At 36.4% G+C, this 21509-nt stretch overlaps 1 protein-coding gene across 1 annotated transcript in view; it reads left to right on the top strand.

The window, feature by feature from the left end:
- Positions 1-331: 331 nt before the first annotated feature.
- Positions 332-21509, top strand: part of HNF4G (hepatocyte nuclear factor 4 gamma) — a 26708-nt gene continuing 5530 nt past the window's right edge. The window contains exons 1-8 of the mRNA XM_077752462.1: positions 332-467; positions 3395-3566; positions 9472-9566; positions 12617-12723; positions 14581-14736; positions 17774-17861; positions 20585-20737; positions 20867-21103. Of these exons, the coding sequence (XP_077608588.1) occupies positions 332-467; positions 3395-3566; positions 9472-9566; positions 12617-12723; positions 14581-14736; positions 17774-17861; positions 20585-20737; positions 20867-21103 (1144 nt within the window). The remainder of the gene's footprint in view (positions 468-3394; positions 3567-9471; positions 9567-12616; positions 12724-14580; positions 14737-17773; positions 17862-20584; positions 20738-20866; positions 21104-21509) is intronic.

The raw sequence follows: 21509 nt of genomic DNA, 5'->3' as shown, positions 1-21509 counted from the left end.
TTGAAGACTGAGAGATTCTCTGTTCTATTTTTAACTACTTAATGATATCATTTATTGTCTACTGGAAATCAATTTAGGAAATCATGTTAGTTTACTAAGCACTTCAGATAAGGTGATTCCATGAAGCATTCCAAGATTATCACAAGGAATTGCTTTCGTATGCCATAAAAGAGAAAGAAATGAGCAGAATATGGCCTGCTGTGGAGTTTACAGTTTTACAGCTCCTCCCACGGCAGAGCATAAGTCACTCAGTTACAGTTAACTTTGGATTATCACTCACAGATTGAAAGCCCAACAGCCATCACGCACCCTGGCCTGCGGTGCCACTTGTATGTGTGTTCCTAAGTCAATGATGAGGGTATCGGAACCGATACTGGACATGGATATGGCAAATTACAGTGAAGTTTTGGACCCAACGTATACAACTCTGGAGTTTGAAACTATGCAGATTCTATATAATTCAAATGGTGAGTTCTCATCTGTTTGTAGATATAAAGAGAAGTAGGTATAAATACGGGAGGGTTAAAATTGAGCTTCCCAAGAGGTAGCTTCGAGTTTTCTTGCTGAAGGATTCCGAGCTTGCTTTTTAAGACAACAAATCTGAGCTTTTGCATTTCATCCCAAAATTTAAATTAAGAATGCTACGGCTATTTTATGTGGAGACTTTTAAAGAGTCGAGCAATGTGTAATAAAGTGACCTCAGATTTTGTCATGGGCCAGTCAGGGTAAAAAGAACAGCTTCAGCATTACTTTATTTACTGTAAATCACAGCAGTAGGTAATATTGGCAGATTGGCTGTGAAGTACATTTTCTATGCAGTATTTAAAATGACATACAGAACGCTGGAGGCTTTCCTGGCTGCCTTCCCCTGTCATTTCAATTCTCAGTGACTGCTGATGAGAAACTGCATTTAAAATGACTATCAGGTTTTAACACCGAATATAATATGAAAGGAAATAAAGGCTTATATTATAACCTTACTATTTGACAAGCTAATGTTTAGCCTCACAGAGCTCTTGGTATTTATCTACTGTAACATTTTAACTTTAAAGAAGGCATGAATTGTTTAGAGTTTGTGTATTTATGTAATACAGTTTACAGATGCCTTTGTATTTAGACTTTAATTCACACAAAAACCTTGTCCAAAATTAGCTATAATTGTTAGAACTACTAGAATCCAGTTATTATGTATAGTATGAAAGGTGTGTGTGTGTGTGTGTGTGTGTGTGTTTGTGTGTAGTTCAGGATTGAGAATGTATCTTGTACTCAGGATATGATAATGTTCTGCTATGTTCCTCAATTTTACAACTGCTCTTCTCATTACATTTAAATAAACAATAGCTTATTAGTGGGAAGATTTTTTTTTAAATCTTCAGAAAAGGAATTCTGAAATTTTAGCACAAAGGGAATTAATAGGAACGTGTAATCTTAGGTTCAAATCTTAGGAAGTCACTATTTTTATTCCTTAGGTTTAGATTTGTTTAGAGACATTTAATAATGGATTTGTCAGATTAATCATGATTTTTTAAAAGACTGTAGATTACTAAATAGTAAGGACAGGTTTATCCTAAATATTTAACCCAACTGACTTTTCCAAGTGTTGTCTAGTTTGGTTGTTTTGTAATAATGTTGTTAACAATATGTTAAATATAGCATAAACTCGAAGCAAGAGTTGAAGTTTTTTCCTATTTCCATAAGCTTCCTAGAACACAATCAATCCTAACACTTCTGCCATATTCCTAATACCTATTTTATTTATGTTAACAAAAGAAAGATTCCTAGATTTAAACTCTGTAACATCCCATGATTAACCCTTAAACCAATTCTCATTAAAGTTTTTCTTAACTTGATGAAATTATATGTAGTAATGTTTGCCTCCTCAAAAGTATCAGTAAGTAGAAGACGTGTGTTTTCATGGAATATAATCAGGATGTGACAACCTTTAATTTTACCTTTTGTTATATTCAGAATATGATGAGCTGTTACTGTGTCTATATTATACAATTTTATATTGATTCACTTAAGAAATACTTAAATAAAAACATTTATGGGGAAGTTTTTAGGCCTCTTCCTTCAAAACTATGCATTAGATGCGCAATTTACACAAAACACAGTTCTGAGAGCTAGAAGACGGGAGTTTGTACATATGCCAGATCTACACTCTCTAACATCATGAAGAAGTTAGTAGCTAAAAGTTGTTAAACCAAGTAGTAGTATTTAACCAAGTAGTTAGAAGTTATTCTGTAGTTAAAGAGGGGTGATAAAAGAACGGACCCGTACATAATATAGTTTTTTAAAAAATGAAGCAGTTATTTAAAAAATAAACAAGGTTGTAGATTCTACTTGAAGGGCAGATGAGAGGTAACTCCTTTAGATGTGTGTTCAGAGAATATTTCACAGAAAGTGTGAGAGTGGAGCGGCTCACAGACATCCTCGGGAAGAATGCTTCTTTGAGGCAGAAGGAACAGCAAGTGTAAAGACTGACACGCGAACGGATTTCAAGGGGGTAAAAAAGACAACATTGTTGGAGAACAGAGAACAGGATGAAAAGTAGTACCAAGTAATGGGATCAGAGGTGGGAGGGGGCTTTACCATGCAAGGCTTTATAAGATGTATTGGCTTTATTCTGTTTCTGAAGGTTGGGTGCAGAAGGCTAAGAGGATGCGAATTTCTCATTCTAAGAACACTTTGGGGTAATAAACAGTAGGGGAGCAAGGGTGGAAATAGAAAAATTAGATAAGAGGCTATTGCAGTAATCCAGGTGAAGGATTACAGTCGATTGGTTAAGGCTTGCCTTGGTGAAAGGGTGAAAAGTTGTGGGTTTGAAATATGTTCCAAATATGGACTTACTATTAGATTGGATATGAACAATGAAGGAGAGAATCCAATGAAGACCACCAGATTATTGATCCTAAGTACCAGATGGTACCATTGACTGACCTAAGGAAGACTGAAAGAAGAACAATTTCAAGGGGAAAAATAAAAGAGTTCTCTTTTTGATACAGTAAATTGCAATTCTTATTAAGTTTCAAAGTGAAGTTGTTGAATAGGTTTGGGCATTTCAGACTGAGGATACCCATGGAAGGCATCAGAGCTAGAGATAAAATATGGGGATTTTTCATCATACGCATATTTAACATCATGGGACTGGAGGAGCTTTGGTATATTTGGGGGAACTGAGATCTATGGTGTGCCAAAGCTTAATCTTCAGAAGTATGAGAGGAGAAACTGGAATGGAGACTGGCAGAAGTGGCCAGTGACTAAAAAGAGAGCACTGGTGCGCTCCAAGAAGCCAAGGAATGGACTGTTTTGAGCCTGTGAATAATTAGTAGGGTAATTTAAATAAAGAACTACTAGTATTAACTTGAAGGCTGCTCTGCTTTTTCTTCAACAGAGAGCTCTGCTCCAGAGACAACAAGTATGAATACCACAGACAATGGTGTCAACTGTCTATGTGCTATATGTGGGGACAGAGCCACAGGAAAGCATTATGGAGCATCAAGCTGTGATGGGTGCAAGGGCTTCTTCAGACGCAGCATACGCAAGAGTCACGTTTATTCCTGCAGGTACTTGAGATGCTCCTTTTAAGGAAGTTATCTTTAGAGGCATTTCAAAATGATGTGCAAGAAGTGAGGGGATAAGATGAGAGCTTTCATATTTCTGTTACTCTACAAATAAAGTCTGTAAGCTCTCTTAAGAGTAAGGATATGTGGAAGCACCTTAGTGGCTCAGTTGTGAAGCTTCTACTCTTGATTTCACAGTCATGATCTCATGGTTCGTGAGTTTGAGCCCTACATTGGACTCTCTGCAGTCAGCACAGAGCCTGCTTCAGATCTTCTGTCTCCCTCTCTCTCTGCCTCTCCCCTGCTCCTAGTCTGTCTCTCTCAAAAATAAAACATTAAGAAATTTTTTTAAATTTTATTTTAAATTTTTTTTTAATGTTTTATTTATTTCTAGGAGAGAGAGAGAGACAGCGTGAGCAGGGGAGGGTCAGAGAGAGAGGGAGTCACAGACTGAAACAGGCTCCAGGCTCCGAGCTGGCAGTCAGCCCAGAGCCCGACGCGGGGCTCGAACCCACGAACCGCGAGATCATGACCTAAGCGAAAGTCGGACGCTTAACCGACTAAGCCACCCAGGCGCCCCTAAATTTTTTTTAATTTTAATGCACATGCACACTCCCATGCTCTCTCTCTCTCTCAAAAATAAATAAACATTTAAAAAAAAAAAAGGAATTCTTGGGGCTCCTGGGTGGCTCAGTCAGTTACGCATTCACCTTCAGCTCAGGTCGTGTCTTACAATTCAGGAGTTCGACCCTGCATCCCGCTCTGTGCTGACAGCTCAGAGCCTGGAGCCTGCTTCGGATTCTGTGTCTCCCTCTCTCTCTGCCCCTCCCCCGCTGCTAGTCTGTCTCTCTCAAAAATAAAACATTAAGAAAAAAGAGTAAGGATATGTGGATGCCTGTGCAGGATGTATTCCTACAGGGTGGTTCTTTTTTATGAAACATTTTAGACACAAAATGTATTTTTAAAAAGTCCACATACTTACCAACCAACCTAGAGCAATATAGTTGAAGCCTGTAGCAAACCCAGCTCCCCTATCACTTTCTCTTCCTCTCTTCTCTCCCGGAGGTAGCTACTGTCTGAAATTTGGTATTTGTCTTTTCTTTGTTCCTTCATTGTTTTACCACATGTTCACATACCAATAGACATATTTAAATCTATATTTAAATGGATTCTCAATCTGTGTATTTTTCTGCATATTGATTTTATTTTCAACATCATCATCACATGAGCCTTTTAAAACAAAATTATAAGGTGCAGATGATTTTGGTAGCTTGTTGATGTCCGTGAATGAAATTAAATTTTCATTTTAAGTATATTTCTCATGCCACAATTTTGCCATTGAATTTAATGTTTTGTTTAAAATGTATGTAATTGCACTGTGTATGTCACATGTTTCTATTAGGCCTTTTAAAAAATAATATCTAGTCAGCATCATAGTACAAGTTAGGGTTAGATATTCCACCTTGAGTGTTCAGAATGACAGTTCTTTTTTTAATGTTTATTTATTAATTTGAGAGAGAAAGAGAGAGAGCACAAACTGGGGAGGTGTGGAGAGAGAAAAAAAGGAGACAGACTCTGAAGCAGGCTCCAGCCTCTGAGCTGTCAACACAGAGCCTGATGTGGGGCTCAAATTCACAAAGTGTGAGATCATGACCTGAGCTGAAGTTGGCCACAGTTAACCCACTGAGCCATCCAGACACCCCAAGAATGACAGTTCTTGATGCCGGTTAGCTCTGTTAAAGATGGACTGTCAAAAATGGCTGATGGTAAGAGAAAAATATCAATGCTTGCTCTGTTGATGAAAAGCTTGTATAGAATTGCTATGTTGCTTTAGGAAAAATTAGACATTTGGGAAGAAATTAACTCTCTCACAATATGGTGCAACTTGATTTCTGGGGATCTGGAAAAAGTTAATAACTTTCCAAATATCTAACTAGTGTTGTCTAGTAATTTTTCCACGAGAGCTTAAAGTTGGTTTAAAAAATATAAATCACCTACTTTAAAATCTTCTTGATGAACAAAAATATATACATATTTAGATTACTCTTGCTTTTATATATCTCAAAACTCTAGAGGTGAAAAAGTAGACCAAGTAGATTTCCCTCATTAAAACATTTTATCTGATTACATTAAATGTTGAGTGCTTTTACAAAATTAACAGCTAAACTAAATACAAAATTACACGTATTGTAATCAAAATTACAATATATTTTAAGTTATGTGCTCTGTTAAAGATGAAAGACAGGCATATGAAAATTGGTGTGATCTAAACAACTAAATCCAACAAAGACTTGTAAGAATCAAAGTATATCAGCACCTCCGGCTTCCAAGATTTTCTCTCTTCTTGTATGGGAAAAGTAAGAAAGGAGTGTTCCCATAGCAACTTTTGGAATTTAAAAAATATCCTTACCACATACATAGTTTAACTCCTCACACCTTCCCATCATGCATATTGCTGCCAACTTAGCCTTCTTTACATATTTTGGCATTAAGCAAATGCTATGATTTTCCATTTGGAAAATAGTTATTATTATAATGATGAAAGTGTAGGAGCATAAAGGTGGTTTTTTTTAATGTTTATTTTTGAGAGAGAGATAGGGAGAGAGAGAGAGAGAGAGAGAGCACTAGCAAGGGAGAGGCAGAGAGAGAGGGAGACACAGAATCTGAAGCAGGCTCCAGCCTCTGAGCCATCAACACAGAGCTGAATGGGAGGCTCAAACTCACAAACTGTGAGATCATGTCCTGAGCTAAAGTCAGATGCTTAACCAACTGAGCCACCCAGGCGCCCTGCATAAAGGGTTTTTAAGCTCAGATTTTGCTGGTCTAAATTTATCCATTTCCTTAGGTGGGCAAATTTCATTTCCATTCTAACTCTTCCTCATGCTGAAGTTGGACTTTCCCTCCCAAAACACTTTATTTTTGTTTTGTTTGTAAATGTTTATTTATTTTGAGAGAGAGAGACAGCGACAGAGTGTGAGTGGGGAAAGGGACAGAAGAGAGAAGGAGACACAGAATCTGAGACAGGCTCCAGGCTCTGAGTTGTCAGCACAGAGCCCGACATAAGGCTTGAGGTCACTAACTACAAGATCATGACCTGAGCCAAAGTCAAGTTTAACTGACTGAGCCACCCAGGTGCCCCTGTTTTGTTTTGTTTTGTCTTGTTTTGTTTTAATTAGGCTCCACATCCAGCGTGGAGCCCAATATGGGCTCGAATTTACAATCTTGAGATCAAGACTTGAGATGAAGAGTCAGATGCTTAACCAACTAAGCCATTCATGCACTCTCCTCCCAAAGCACTTTAAATTACTGTTTCAATACTTCTCACATCATGGTTGTTTTTTATTTTGTTTTTGTTTTTGTTTTTTATTATGGTAGTTTTTAAATTTGTATGTGTACTCTATTAGACCCTAATTTCCCCGAATAGAGGAGACAGGTTAATATTCCTTCTTATAAAATCCTTACACCAGGATCTTATACAGAGAAGGTGCTTAACAATGTTTATTCAATTTTTTTCATTAATGTTAATTGGGTGTGCTTTCCTCTTGTATTTATTGGTAATCTGCTTCCCTTTCTGGATGTCTCTTCAGCCATACATTCCCAAGTGTACAATTCTTTTCTTCTCACTCTGAAAATATCTCTCTTCTGATTCAATTCATTGATAGTAGGCTTTATAGTTATTCAACTTAAAGTAGCTACTCATCATTTTTAGGAGATATATCATCTTTTATAGGTTATAAAATATGTTCTTTTATTCCCATCATCACAAATAATCAGTAATATGCCAACACATGTGGGCAATTTTATGATAGAATTTTGTAATTATTTTATTACTTTGTTATTATTATTAGAAAATATTATTATTTTACTATATGATTGATATTTGCCCCAAAGCCTTAAAACTACATTCTTGCAACAACATTTTACTGGAGGTCCTTCCTATTGGATGACTGTAAATTAACTTGGAAATGTTAAATAATATCCCCAAGTTCTACCAAGGGTGAATAGTGTTGAGTCGGTTGAGTGTACATCTCTTGGTTTCGGCTCAGGTCATGATCTCATGGTTTGTGAGTTCGAGACGGTCTCCACGCTGACAGCACAGAGCCTACTTGGGATTCTGTCTCTCTCCTCTCTATCTGTTCCTCTTCCACTCACTCTCCCTGTCTCTCTCTCCAAATCAATAGATAAACTTACCAAAGAGATAGAGAGAGAGAGTGAGAGAGAAAGATCTGGGAATCAAGCCCGCATCTAATTCCAGAGACTGTACTTTTCTCTTTTTTGTACAGCTCAGGTTTGAGTATGTTCCCCGATTTGTGCCACCATCATTCCAACCAACTTAGAACATTATCGTCACCTTGCAAAGAGACACATACCCTTCAGCAGTCGTTACAACTCATTGAATGTTCAGATAATGCTTAGCAGTGTTTAGCAATAAAGTATTTTTTTAGGTTTATTTATTTGAGAGGAAGAGAGAGTGCAAGTGGGAGAGGAGCAGAGAGAGAGAGAGAGAGAAAGAGAGAGAATCCCAAGGAGGCTCCACACTGTCAGTGCAGAGCCTGATGTGGGGCTCGATCTCACAAATCATGAGATCATAACCTTAGCCTAAATGAAGAGTCAGTCACCTAACGAACTGAGCCACCCAGGCGCCTCAGCAGTGAAGTATTTTTAATTAAGGTATTACATTGCTTTTTTAGACAATGCTGTGGCACACTTTATAGACTACAGTATCGTGTAAACATAACTTTTATATGCACTGGGAAACCAAGAAATTTCATTTGACTCACTTTATTATGATACTTGCTTTATTGTGGTGGTATGAAGTGGAAACAGCAGTCTCTCAGGTATGCCTGTCTGTGTACAATATGTGACCTTTTGTGTCTGACTTCTTCCTTTTAGTCCAGTGTTTTCAAGGTTCCTCCATGTTGTAACATATATCAGTGCCCCATACCTGCTTATTGCCAAACAATAATACGAATTGTGTCTGTGCACCACTTTTTATTGATCTCTTCATTGGCTGATGGGCATTTAGGCTGTTCCTGCACTTTGGCTATGATGAATAATGGCGGTATGGACCTTTGTGTGCAAGTTCTTGTGTGGACATACGCTTTCATTTTTTTGTGTATATACCTGAGAATGTAATTGCTGAGTCATAGACTAACTCTAATGTTTAACTTTTTTTTTTTTAAACTGCCCAACTTTCTTCCCAAGCAGCTCCATCATTTATATTACAAAAAGCAATGTATTTTTAAAACAAAAAGAGCAAGGTATGAGGGCTCCAATTTTTCCACATCTTCATCAACACTTGTTATTGTCTGTTTCGTCCCCGTGATTATAGCCATTGTAGTGAATGTAAGGTAGTACCCAATTATACAGCGACTACCCTCAATGCTCTTCTCAGCTGCCTCTGGATATGTAATTGGGCAGTTAGAGTAGATTTCAATTGCATGTGAGGCACATTTAAAATTAATAGAAAAGTACTGAAAGAGAGCAAAGCATGAAAGTGCAGAGGAATGAAGTTCTGATATATTCTCCATTACATTGAAATTTGCAGTAAGCAATTAGAACTCACCCGCCAAGATTTTTGAACTAGATTTGGTTCTTATGACTCATGATAGAAGCAATAATGTATACTGGGGAAAAATGAGCTATCATTCAGTTTTATTTTATTATAAAGACAGCATGAGAGGTGAAGCCAGTGTTTCCACACTTTATTGATCTGTTCATCAGCCGATGGCATTTCCATGTATGTGCTGGTCATTGACTGGAAATGTCACAGGTAATTGTTCTTATACATCCTTCCTGTTGGGCCACATTTGACCATACCTATTCAAGGTTTATTTATCTGTATATTTGTACATTTTTTTAATAAGAAATTGTCTGGAAGCTAATATTTCTTTGTTTGATGTTGTAGGTTCAGTCGGCAATGTGTTGTTGACAAGGACAAAAGGAATCAATGTAGATATTGTCGATTAAGAAAGTGTTTTAGAGCAGGAATGAAAAAAGAAGGTAATAATATATAGTATGAAAATTATTTAAGCAAAAGTGTAAAAAAATATACATTCTCATTTAATCACAGTAACCTTTTCACATGTGTTCTGAATTGCCTCAGTGAAGAATCTATAATTCTTTGAGAGTAAGAATTTACCCAAGAACACTGACACCTCGCTTTGATGACTGTCTGATTCCAGACACTATTATGGCTACTACTGTCTTATACCTGGAAACAAAATTATTTCTCTAAATAATATTTCAATACCATGTTCCGAAGATAAGTGTCAAAACCTATTAGTAGGTTGAAGTTACAAATGTATTTTTACACACATATTTATTGTCAAAGGCAACTGAATATCTTCATTCATTTCATCAACACTGAACGTGAGGCTTTGTTCATTTGTTTAAGAAATATGTATTGAGCACTTCTTTTTAAAAATTGTTCTGGATCTTAAGGCTGCAGAGGTGAATATAACAGATAAAAGAGTCCTTCCTCTCAGGGAGCTTACATTCTATTGAGGAACAGAGACATGGACTATATACTCTATTTTAGTGTGCCTTAATTTCATTTCAAGCATAGTAATTAATCTGATTATATTACCCTACATTCTAAATATGGTTATTTATTTTTTATGTTTATTTATTTATTTTGAGAAGAGAGAGACAGCGAGGAGTGGAGGAGTGGCAAAGAGAGAGCGAGGGAGAGAGAATCCCAAGCAGGCTCCATGCTGTCAGCACAGAGCTCAACATGGGGCTGGAACTCACCAACCTTGAGATTGACCTGAGCTGAGATCAAGAGTCCAACGCTTAACTGACTGAGCCACGCAGGCACACCCCCTAAATATGGTTAATTTAGAAACAAATCTGGGGAATTTGTTGGAATGAGCCACTGTAAGATTTTATCCTTATAAGTTTTGTCACAGCCTTATGCCTATCATATACAAAGAAATATTTTTCATAACCATGTAACAAACCATAAAAAATGAAACCAAGTTAACACACTACAGAAATGTAAAATATACCAAACCTGGGGCGCCTGAGTGGCTCAGTTGGTTAAGCGTCCGACTTCAGCTCGGGTCATGATCTCGGGGTTTCTGGGTTCGAGCCCCACATCGGGTTCTGTGCTGACAGCCAGCTTAGAGCCTGGAGCCTGTTTCAGATCCTGTGTCTCCCTCTCTCTCTGCTCCTCCCCCGCTCGTGCTCTGTCTCTCTCTGTCTCAAAAATAAATAAAACAAACAAACAAAATATAAAATATACCAAACCTATCTTGAACATAACTCATTTTTTCTTTGTCACAATATTTTAAAGAGACAAAAAATTCCATTAGTTCAATTTAGATTGCTAGTCTCAAAAAGAAGGCAAAATAAAGTTTACAGAACAAAGGGAAAAACATTTTGTCATTACAAAATGACTTATTTCTAATGGTATATTTAGTAGTTTATGGGATTAATTATATACTTTGTCAGTCAACTTCATCTATTTTACATGAGCCACAGCATTACTCCTACAAGAGTATAAGCAAGTCACCATCCTGTATTTCCTTTAAGAGTGTACACATTGTGAAATAAAATTACTTTCAAAAATAGTTAAATCGTGTCTCCTGCTCTTCATAGAATAATGGATTTTTTTCCTAAGTAAATTAGGAAGTAACTTTTGGGTTTCAAAGTAGATATATTTCTCCTATTTACAGTAATCACATAATATCAAAGTTAGTAGGATGGGAACATATAGAAACATGGGTTTATGTCAAAAATGATAGCAGTAAGAAGATTACAAATGTTCAAAATTTCTTTTGGTATGTTTCTAAGGATTGATCCTGTAAATGAAATTCATAAAAGCATAGTTTACATTTTAATTTTTTATCTCCACATATGCATTTCCACATGAGTCAGTTTGGGCTGAAAATCAATGACAATTTATGTGGGGGGGAAAAGAGTAAGCTACCAGTAAATATGATTTTAAAATAAAATATTAATGATTCACTCTCACTTAAACACTACTCACTCTTAAAGGCAAAAGTCCAGTGTATCTTCTTCCAAATTAATGAACTGGTGGTGAATAGTATGTTTTGGGTAGATAGTAGATTTTGGCATAGGAACTGATGAATCTCTTTAGTATTAAAGAGAGTAATTGCATACAAGATTTTAATAGTTTAATGTCTTACCTCTCCAGCAGAACAGAATAGAGCATTGATTTAAAAGTAATTTAGGGACTGCAAGTCTTGTTTTTGTTCTTTTTAAGTAACCAAAGATACATTCATCTCCTAAGTTTTAAACTGTAATTTTGATATTTGACTTGTATTATTCTTTACATGACAAGTATGCAAGGCAATACTCCCTTGCTCACTCTTCCTTATGTTTAAAATGTAGTTTTCAATAAGACATTTGGCTCTCCCTTAGAAGCTTTTTATGTAGTCCTTAAGGAGCCTTCACCTTTCCAAAATGCTGATATTCAAAACTTCATTCCTCTCAGGAGAGACCCCTGGCTACAACTTTTGCTTAATTAATGTCAGTAAACTGCCCCCAAGGACATCATTTCAGAAGAGATTATAATATTGCAAGCTTAAAATCACCTTAACTAAATAAGTTTACTTTCCATTTTGGCTAGTGTTTAAGAAAAAAAAAAAAGAATACGGAAGTTTCAAAATCTATGACTCATGTCTTCTAACAGTGGAGAGACTCTCTGACTTGGTCAATGTCATGGCGATACTCTTCGTCTACTTATCTTATGGTTTTATTAACTCTGAGAGAATGGAAAGTCATCCTGTTATACAGCGTGGCTGCACTGGCTGACCCAACACTTTGTGACACGCATGCAACCATGAAGTTTCAAAAGGCAATATTTTATGAGCTCTATTGGCAGGCCTGGCTCTCTACTTTTTAAAAGCAGTACAGAATGAAAAGGATCTTCAGGCATACCTCCCACTCTGTCTTAACCCCTTCCTAGGTCTTTAAGAAATATCCGTTCTTACTTTTTATTACTATTTTTTTTAAATCTTTAAACTGTATGTCCTGACATATACTGAAGAGAACTGACCAATGAATATTGCGATTTTTCTCCCCAGCGGTGCAAAACGAACGTGATCGAATAAGCACCAGAAGAAGCACATTTGATGGCAGCAACATCCCCTCCATTAACACACTGGCACAAGCAGAAAGTCGGTCTCGCCAGGTACCCGCCGCACACTAGTACCCCGTCCTCTTTAAAAGAATCAAATGTCTATTTAGGCATAATTCTAAAATAATCTACATTCCTTTAAATGTGCTTACTACTTAAACACATTGCAGTTTTACTTTGAAAATATTAGGTGGACTTTTGACTTCCTGTTGACTTTCCCTGGATAACTTCCTGTTTTTAAACAGAAAAAAAAATGAAATGCATTTAAATGTAATATCATTAAATCAAAGTTAGTTTACAAGATTGATTTCAAATATTGAACGAGGAGCACAGTGCTCTGGAGGCACTATCTTGTTTGACTGATTAAACCTGTAAAATTGGTAACTATGACTTTTTGGGAGTTTGGTTAAGACCTATCATCGGGGCTTCCCTCCTTGAAAATGGTTTCTGGACTCAAGAACTCATTTTGGCATCTGAAACATGTATTAAAGGGAAGAGCCAGAATTCAGAAGCCAATGGAGAAAGAGTTTATTATTTTAAATTTCTAGAATGAGAATATCAATTCCAAAATTTAAAACGTCTGTCATTAGTTATAGACATAAAAATAAATCATTTACGAATAAAATGAAGAAACCTTTGGAAGACAGGTTATTCTGGCATTGCCCCATTAGAAGAGTTATGGTATTTTTCTATTGTAAAGCAAATTATGAAATAGCTAACTATTAATCAGGTTGTGTAATGAGTCTCTGTAACTACTTTCGTTTTTGATAGCACGAGAGTGGTATGATGAGGCCAACATCACATTATCATCAGTATTTGAAGATTACTGGATAGTCCTATAGAGCATTTATGGAATGGCTTAAAGAGAAACTGTGAGGAGATAAACATACACACAGAAAGATACGTACACCACACACATGCATATTCAAAAAATAAGTTTATAAGGACTTTTAGAAAGAGATTTTCCTTAGCAGAAAAACATTTTGAACTCATTTATATTTTACATAGTTTGAAATTATATATAATTTGAAAACTTTTTCATCCCATGTTAAGCTTTTCAGTGTTGCCGAGTCAAAAGTTGGTTTCTTAATTTTATTTTGATTGGCTTTTACTTAACGTGGCAACATAACTAGTTCTGGCTTCTCGTCTAAATCCTTTCTTCTCAGTTTTGTAAACTGTATCCACTGGAAACATTTTGTTCAGATATTTAAAGAAGTTAAAGGTGGGCTCTCTCAGTGGAAAGGTCATTTTTTAATGAAAAATAAAATCTCAGAGTATATTTCATGTGAATACTGCATATCTTCCTGTATAGTCATTTTGAATTAGGAAACTCCCTGAAAGTTGAGTAACTTATTTTATGGGTTTGCTAGTAAAATAAGGTACCGCTCCCAGAGCATGGTACTGTGCCATGGATGTTTTCCATTTAACTTGTACTGATTGGTATTTTTTTCCTCAATTTTAAAATGTTTCATATATTTCAAGATACTGGGGTAATGAGAGTGTCCATTTCAAAGGTGTTTATTTATTGGAATCATAGAAAAAAGAGAAATCACAGAGAAAGACAGATACCATATGTTTTCACTAATATGTGGATCTTGAGAAACTTAAAGGATGACCAGGGGGAAGGGAAGAGGAAAAAATGTTACAAACAGGGGGAGGGAGACAAACCATAAGAGATACTTAAATACTGAGAACAAACTGAGCGTTGATGGGGGTGGGAGAGAGGGGAAAATGGATGATGGGCACTGAGGAGGGCATTTATTGGGTTGAGCACTGGGTGTTATATGGAAACCAATTTGACAATAAATTATATTAAATTTTTTAAAATAAATTAAAAAAAGAAAAAGAAAAAAGAGAAATGATACTCATTCTATTTTAAATGATAAATTAATGTAATCTTCTTAATGCCAGATCTCAGTCTCAAGCCCTGGGGCAAGCACTGACATAAATGTTAAGAAAATTGCAAGTATCAGTGATGTTTGCGAATCTATGAAGCAGCAGCTCTTAGTCTTGGTGGAATGGGCCAAATATATTCCTGCCTTCTGTGAGTTACCACTGGATGATCAGGTATAAGTTAAAGATTTTATGAATGCTTTCAGAAATGATTGTTGAACCTTGCCAATTTTACGTGTTTTTTAAAATTAGATTTATAATAGATTTACCATAGTTGACAAGGGTTAACTTATCTTGTGAGAGAAAGATCGGCTTTCGTGTCCATTCACCTTGTTCTATTAAGAGGCACAACTGTTTACCTTCTATATTAGGGTTCTTGCAGATTTATTAATTGGGCAAAGTTGAGGAAGACACTGATCTTCCCTCTTGGAGTTTGAAAAGCTTAAGTGAAGAAGAAAAACAGATGGCAAGTAACTGCCATTGAAAGACAAATGTCTGGGGGGCAAATGGTACATTATCGTGTCTTGGTGTGTCTTGGAAGGCGCCATATAAAATTCCACTGAAACACCAAGCCACTCCTAGACCAAAACCTCATAGGCTGCGTTGGTGTCTTGGTAGGAACTTTATACGATTAACATAAAATTTTGCCTTTCATGTTGTCAATTTTATCCTAGCATTTACTGCATAAAAATATGGGTTTGGCAAAAACATCTCTAGAATCCTGCTCTGAAATCTATGGAGAAGTAGAATTCAAATACAATCATCTTTTCCTAATAAATATATTTTGTATATTTTGTCATATATACATTAAGACATTTTAATGAATAGTTAAGAATTTTAATTTCTTGGTTTGTGAAAATTAGATTATTAGCTTCAGATTCATTTTTAAAGCTTCCATTTAAATAGTTTATAATATTTTGTAGATGCAAATAATTAGAAAATGTTTAATTCCCCACATTGAGTAAACCATTATATGTATTGTGCCCAGTATATATTTTTACACCCTCTGACCAGTGCTCTTAGACACTCATACACAAAAACAAACAATCAAAGGGAAAGGTGCGTTTGTGATTGTTTAAAAATCAGAGAAGGGCAAAATATTTATACAATCAGAATGAGAAGTGATCATAGGAAGTCAGAAGTTATATTTCTAGGACAGCATTTCACCTGGCGACCAAAAAAAAAAAAAAAAACCAAGTCCTATGATATCTGAAATCATTTTTAAAATGTTCTGTAACTGCTTTCCTGGTGTGAGTCATGGTTATTGACATATCATAAAGATAGCTTAGCTCGGAAGGTTGTTTCAGAGTGAATAATGCTAAATTGCTAAAACATATGTGTCTCACCCCAAGCCATATAAGTAGGGTTATGTTATTTATCAGTTTTATACTTTTATTATCACTCCTCTTTAAAAGTTGCTGACTTATGTTTGAAGGCACTGATTTAAAAATTGGAGATTTAAAAATTGGAGAATTAAAATCTAGTAACCTGTCAAAAATGGTTTTTATTTGCTATACGACACTTGAATACTCACAATATAACATTACTAGCCATGGATGGGCAAATATCCAATGTGGTTAAGGCACTAGAGAGGTAGCTTTCAGTTTCATTAAATATTACATTATTTTATTTAATTCCCTCAGGAGCTCTGACATAACTGATATTATCTCCACTTAATAATTTTTAAAACTGATCCATGATCAGTTAAATTCACTCAGAAAATTCATCAAATGAATATTTATTAGGACTACATTTCTGTTTTAGGGACTGTGACGATCTGGCAGTAAAAATACGGACTCGTCACGATTCTCATAAAGTCTGCACTCTATTTGGGAGAGACAGACAATAAAAAAAGATACAGATTATGAGTAAGTTAATTCTAGGTGGGGATAAGTTCTATAAAATGGAATGGGGTGAGTTGTAGAATGCCTGTGTTGGATTGGCAAGACCTTCTTTAAATTGGGGATTGGAAATGTTTCCTGAGACCTTGAAGGACAAGGGGCCGCCGAGCACACCAACACCTGAGGACAAGGCATTCCAGGGACAGGAGCAGCATGTTCAAAGGCTCTGATGCTAGTCAAGATAATAAGCCTAGAGAAATGAGAGCAAGGGATGTCACAAGATAAAGCCAGATAAGTCGGAGGACGGGTGTGCAAACCATTGTGATTTCACCTGGGAGGCCATTGATAAGGCTTTTAAGGTTTCATTGTAAAGACAATTAGAAACCAGTGAAGAGTTTCCAAGAGAGGCATAATACTAAGTGACTATTATTTCACAAATGTTATTTGGGAAGCTCTGTCAAGAAGGATTTAGGATGGAGGAACCAGAAGGGAAGCAAGAATCAACATATTAGCTCTGTGGAGAGCATTGTGGCAGGCAAGATGATGACCATGGGGCGGTAGCTATGGAGAAGCAGTCGTACCTGGATTTGCTGTACGATTAGAAAGGAATCAAAGTGGACTCTCGTTTCTGATGTTAACAAGGATTTTGGATGAGGGGTTCATTTACTAAGATGATGAAGATATTAGAGAAACATTACTTCGATGTTTTATACTTGGAATGCTTCCTAGTCTTCCTAGTAGAGGTGATGGCAAGTAGGCAGTTGAGCACATGCGGAAAGCTCAGTTAGTTGAGAGCTCAGTGCAATTAGTTTCAATCTACAGAGTGTCGGCAATGAGGTCACCCATCCTCTTCTCAGTTTGTGACAAGTCCTCGCTTTGCTTTTATTTATTCAGTTTATTATGCGTAATAACAGAGTGTGTTTTAAATTGGGGATTTTCTTATTTGGTCCTGATGACTACACTTTGAGGTTTTTATCACTACCTCCATTTAACAGATGAAAACCCTTGAGTTCCAAACATACTAGTTAGCATATCTAAAATTCAACAGGTAGTTGGCCAGGCCAATGTGGCCAGGCCAGCATTTGAACTCTTTTGATTCTATTTCATTCCCAATCTACTTTTTTGTTTGTTAGTTTCCATTGTATTATCTTCTAAGCTTTAGAAATTTTGACAAGTAAAACTCTATTGACATGCTGAAATAGAAAAATGGAAGGCTTAATGATGGCAAGCATCTATGAATATTATAGTTTATTAAAACCAAAGAAAAAGTCCCAGGCTTAAAGAACACTGAATTAATCAGATACATATTATACCATCTTTTAATCATTATATTTTATAATTAATTGTTAAACTTGAAATTTTTCATTAAGGTGGCACTGTTGAGAGCTCACGCAGGGGAACATTTACTGCTTGGAGCTACAAAGAGATCCATGGTGTATAAAGATATTTTGCTTTTGGGTAAGTTTTTTTTTTTTTTAATTTAAGAAGAAATTATGCATGCTTCATCTTTGCACCGGATCTATTCTGTATGTAGCAAGCATTCAAGACACTGTCAAATGGTACTCTCATTTCACAAATTGGATTTAATTAATTGTGTCTTCACTCAAGACCCTATCTTTCTTGACTTGATTGCAGGAAAGTTCAGAGGATGTTGAGATGTTGCGGGTGCATTAAAATTTAAAAATAAGAGTTGGAAAGGGGCACCTGGTTGGCTTAGTCAGTAAGCATCGGACTTTGGCTCAGGTCATGATTTCACAGTTGACAGTTCGAGCCCCAGATCAGGCTCTGTGCAGACAGCCCAGAGCCTGGAGCCTGCTTCAGGTTCTGTGTCTCCCTCTCTCTCTCTGCCCCTTCCTCGCTCACACTGTCTCTCTCTCTCTCTCATAAATAAATATTTAAAAATTTTAAAAAAATAAGAGTTGGAGATGGTGGTCAAAAGGTACAAACTTCCAGTTACGAGTTAAATAAATACTATGGACTCAATGTACAACATGGTGACTAGAGCTAACACTTGCTGTATATAATATATGGGGAAATTGTTGAGAGTAACTTCTAAGTATTTTCATCACAAGGTTTTTTTTTTTTCCCTTCTGTTTTCATTGTATTCTTGAGTAGATGGACATTAATTGAACTTACTGTGGTAATCGTCTCACAATATATGTACATCAAACCATCATACTGTCCATCTTGAACTTATACAGTGGATGTATGTCAATTATTTCTCAATAAAACTGGAAGGAAAAGATTTTAGAATAAAAGAGAAACGTAGCTCAATAAACATAATATTGAAATATGTTTAAATCCTATCAGGACAATGAATTGGTGATTTATGTGACCACTTTATTGGGGCCTCAGTGTTGTTTCCCACTCCTTGAGTGGCTACTTAAATACTTGTTTTATACACTTCCGAGGAACATGTTTATTTCCTATGACCTCATTGCCTATGATATGATGCAAAATCCCAAGTTAAAAAAATTATTTGCGCTGTGTCTGAAAGTCCTGATAGTTAAGTTGTATTGCTGGAAGAGGCGAAGTAGGATGGCAGGTTGAATGGGAGAAGAAGAAGCAAAGGGAAGGCTTTTGTCTTCCTTAAGTAATTGCTTAAATCCCCCCACCTTACTTACCTTTTAAAGTTAGTTTTCCTGTTGAGAGAGTTGAGATCACTCTAATGATTATTACCTCCACTTCTCGCTGGCTGTGTGAAATGAGAACTAGATTGCTCATTCTATCTTTGTGTTAGATATTTTGACCCAAAATAGAAATAAAGTTTAATATATTTATCATATATAATATGATATAGCTAATATAACAGATACAACTAATATCTATTGAGGACTTACTATGTAAGATGCACTCTCTAAGTGCTTTACATATAAATACACACTATCTCATTTAATCCTCATTATAACCCTAAGGGATAGGTACTATTATTCTGCAGGTGAAGAAATGCAAGCAGAGAAAGTTTACCTAAGCTCACAAAACTAGTAAGGTATAGAGACAGGATTCTAAACCACATAATGTGACTGCAGAGACGATGCACTTGGATTCTATTAAACACTCTCCTGCATTTATAACACTGCTATAATACTGCTGTCATTGTAGATTTGAATACAATATACTTAAAAACCCAAATGTACTTGCTACCTGATTCTAAATTGTTTTGCCCTGAATAATTAGGTAAACTAACCTTTCATAAAAGCAAGAATACATATGGGGTGCCTGGGTGACTCAGTAGGTTAAGCGTCCGACTTCAGCTCAGGTCATGATCTCACAGTTCGTGGGTTCGAGCCCTGCTTCAGACTCTGTGCTGACAGCTAGCTCAGAGCCTGGAGCCTACTTCAGATTCTGTGTCTCCCTCTCTCTCTGACCCTCCTCTGCTCATGCTGTCTCTCTCTCTCTCTCTCAGAAATAAATAAAACATTAAAAAAATATTTTTTAAAGACTACATTTTTTTGGTTCTTTTGCACAAGTTGTTACACTGAAGATTGCCTTTGCCTACAGTGAAAGAATTCAGAATACTGACTTTTTATAAAACCAGAAAATAGCAATTTAGCTGTTATCTTAGGAGCTTTAATAAGCTTCTAATTATCTAATATTTTCGAAGCTGTATATTTGTCACTTATAGCCAGAGACTTTATAAATTAGAGCATCCTTAGGGATTAGTCGGGTCTCTACCCAATTTCTGAACTTTCTTGAATTCATCTACTTAGGCTTGTTAAAATTGTGTTTCACAAGTTGTGACACCAACATACATCCAGATCACTAAAGGAGTCCTATTTTTATCCAGTGTAAGCAAGAAAGTTTCTTTAGGTTTTGTGTTACGCTCTTTAATCATTAAGACACTAATAGATAACTGACATAATGGAAGGCTAATCATTATATTTTGCTTCTCTCCTGTCAATTATTAGCTTGTTACTAGTCTGTACTTTTGTGTTATCACTAGTGACTGAGGCTGTTAAAATGCATGTGATCATATTATCAATGTCATTGATCCTTCAGCTGTTAAGTTTTCTAGCATAACTAACCTACCACCACTGAAAGGAAGTACTATTCCTATTCCTTCACGGGAAGAATCATTTAAAGTATTTATTTTGTAAAAACCTAAATCATATCCGACAGTCTTTTGTTGGAGTGTGCTGATCTTTTTTTTTTTTCTTTTTTTTTTTTTTTTCCCCTCTTAGGAAACAACTACGTAATTCACCGCAACAGCAGTGAAATTGAGATCAGCCGCGTGGCCAACCGGGTTCTAGATGAGCTGGTACGACCATTTCAAGAAATTCAGATTGATGACAATGAATATGCTTGTTTGAAGGCAATCGTATTTTTTGATCCAGGTTTGTTTTCAGAATTCCATTAAAAAATAATTATAAGGAAAATCAAAGCATTCTTTAATATTGGAATACTTACTCTCACACGCTAGCGAGACGCGATCTCTTAGATTGCCCCTTTTCTTACTTTCTTAGATGCAAAAGGGCTGAGTGACCCGGTAAAGATTAAGAACATGCGGTTCCAGGTCCAGCTCAGTTTGGAGGACTACATCAATGACCGGCAGTACGACTCCCGGGGCAGGTTCGGCGAGCTGCTCTTGCTGCTGCCCACGCTGCAGAGCATCACCTGGCAAATGATCGAGCAAATACAGTTCGTTAAACTGTTTGGGATGGTTAAAATTGACAACTTACTTCAGGAAATGTTACTGGGTGGTGAGTGCATTTAAGAATTTCTTTGTTTTGGGGGCGCCTGGGTGGCTCAGTCAATTAAGCCTTCGGCTCAGGTCATGATCTCAATGTTCCTGGTTCGAGCCCCGCCTCGGGCTCTGTGCTGACAGCCAGCTCAGAGGCTGGAGCCTGCTTCGGATTCTGTGTCTCCCTCTCTCTCTGACCCTCCTCCCCTGATCACGCTGTCTCTCTCTCTCTCTCTGAGAAATAAATAAAACATAAAAAAAAGAATTTCTTTGTTTATTAGCATTGCACTCTGAAAACGGTTGACCTGTTTGTTTTTCTTATTCCAAGTATTTTTTTAAAGTTATTTATTTGAATTCAAGTGAGTTAGCATACGGTGCAATAGTGGTTTCCGGAGTAGAACCTATTTATGTTTGTCTGTAACATA

The sequence above is a fragment of the Crocuta crocuta genome, unplaced genomic scaffold (assembly GCF_008692635.1).
Source record: "Crocuta crocuta isolate KB4526 unplaced genomic scaffold, BGI_CrCroc_1.0 scaffold141, whole genome shotgun sequence".
Lineage (NCBI taxonomy): Eukaryota > Metazoa > Chordata > Mammalia > Carnivora > Hyaenidae > Crocuta > Crocuta crocuta.
The sequence above is the reverse complement of the archived record's forward strand: the minus strand, read 5'-3'. Positions and strand labels throughout refer to the sequence as shown.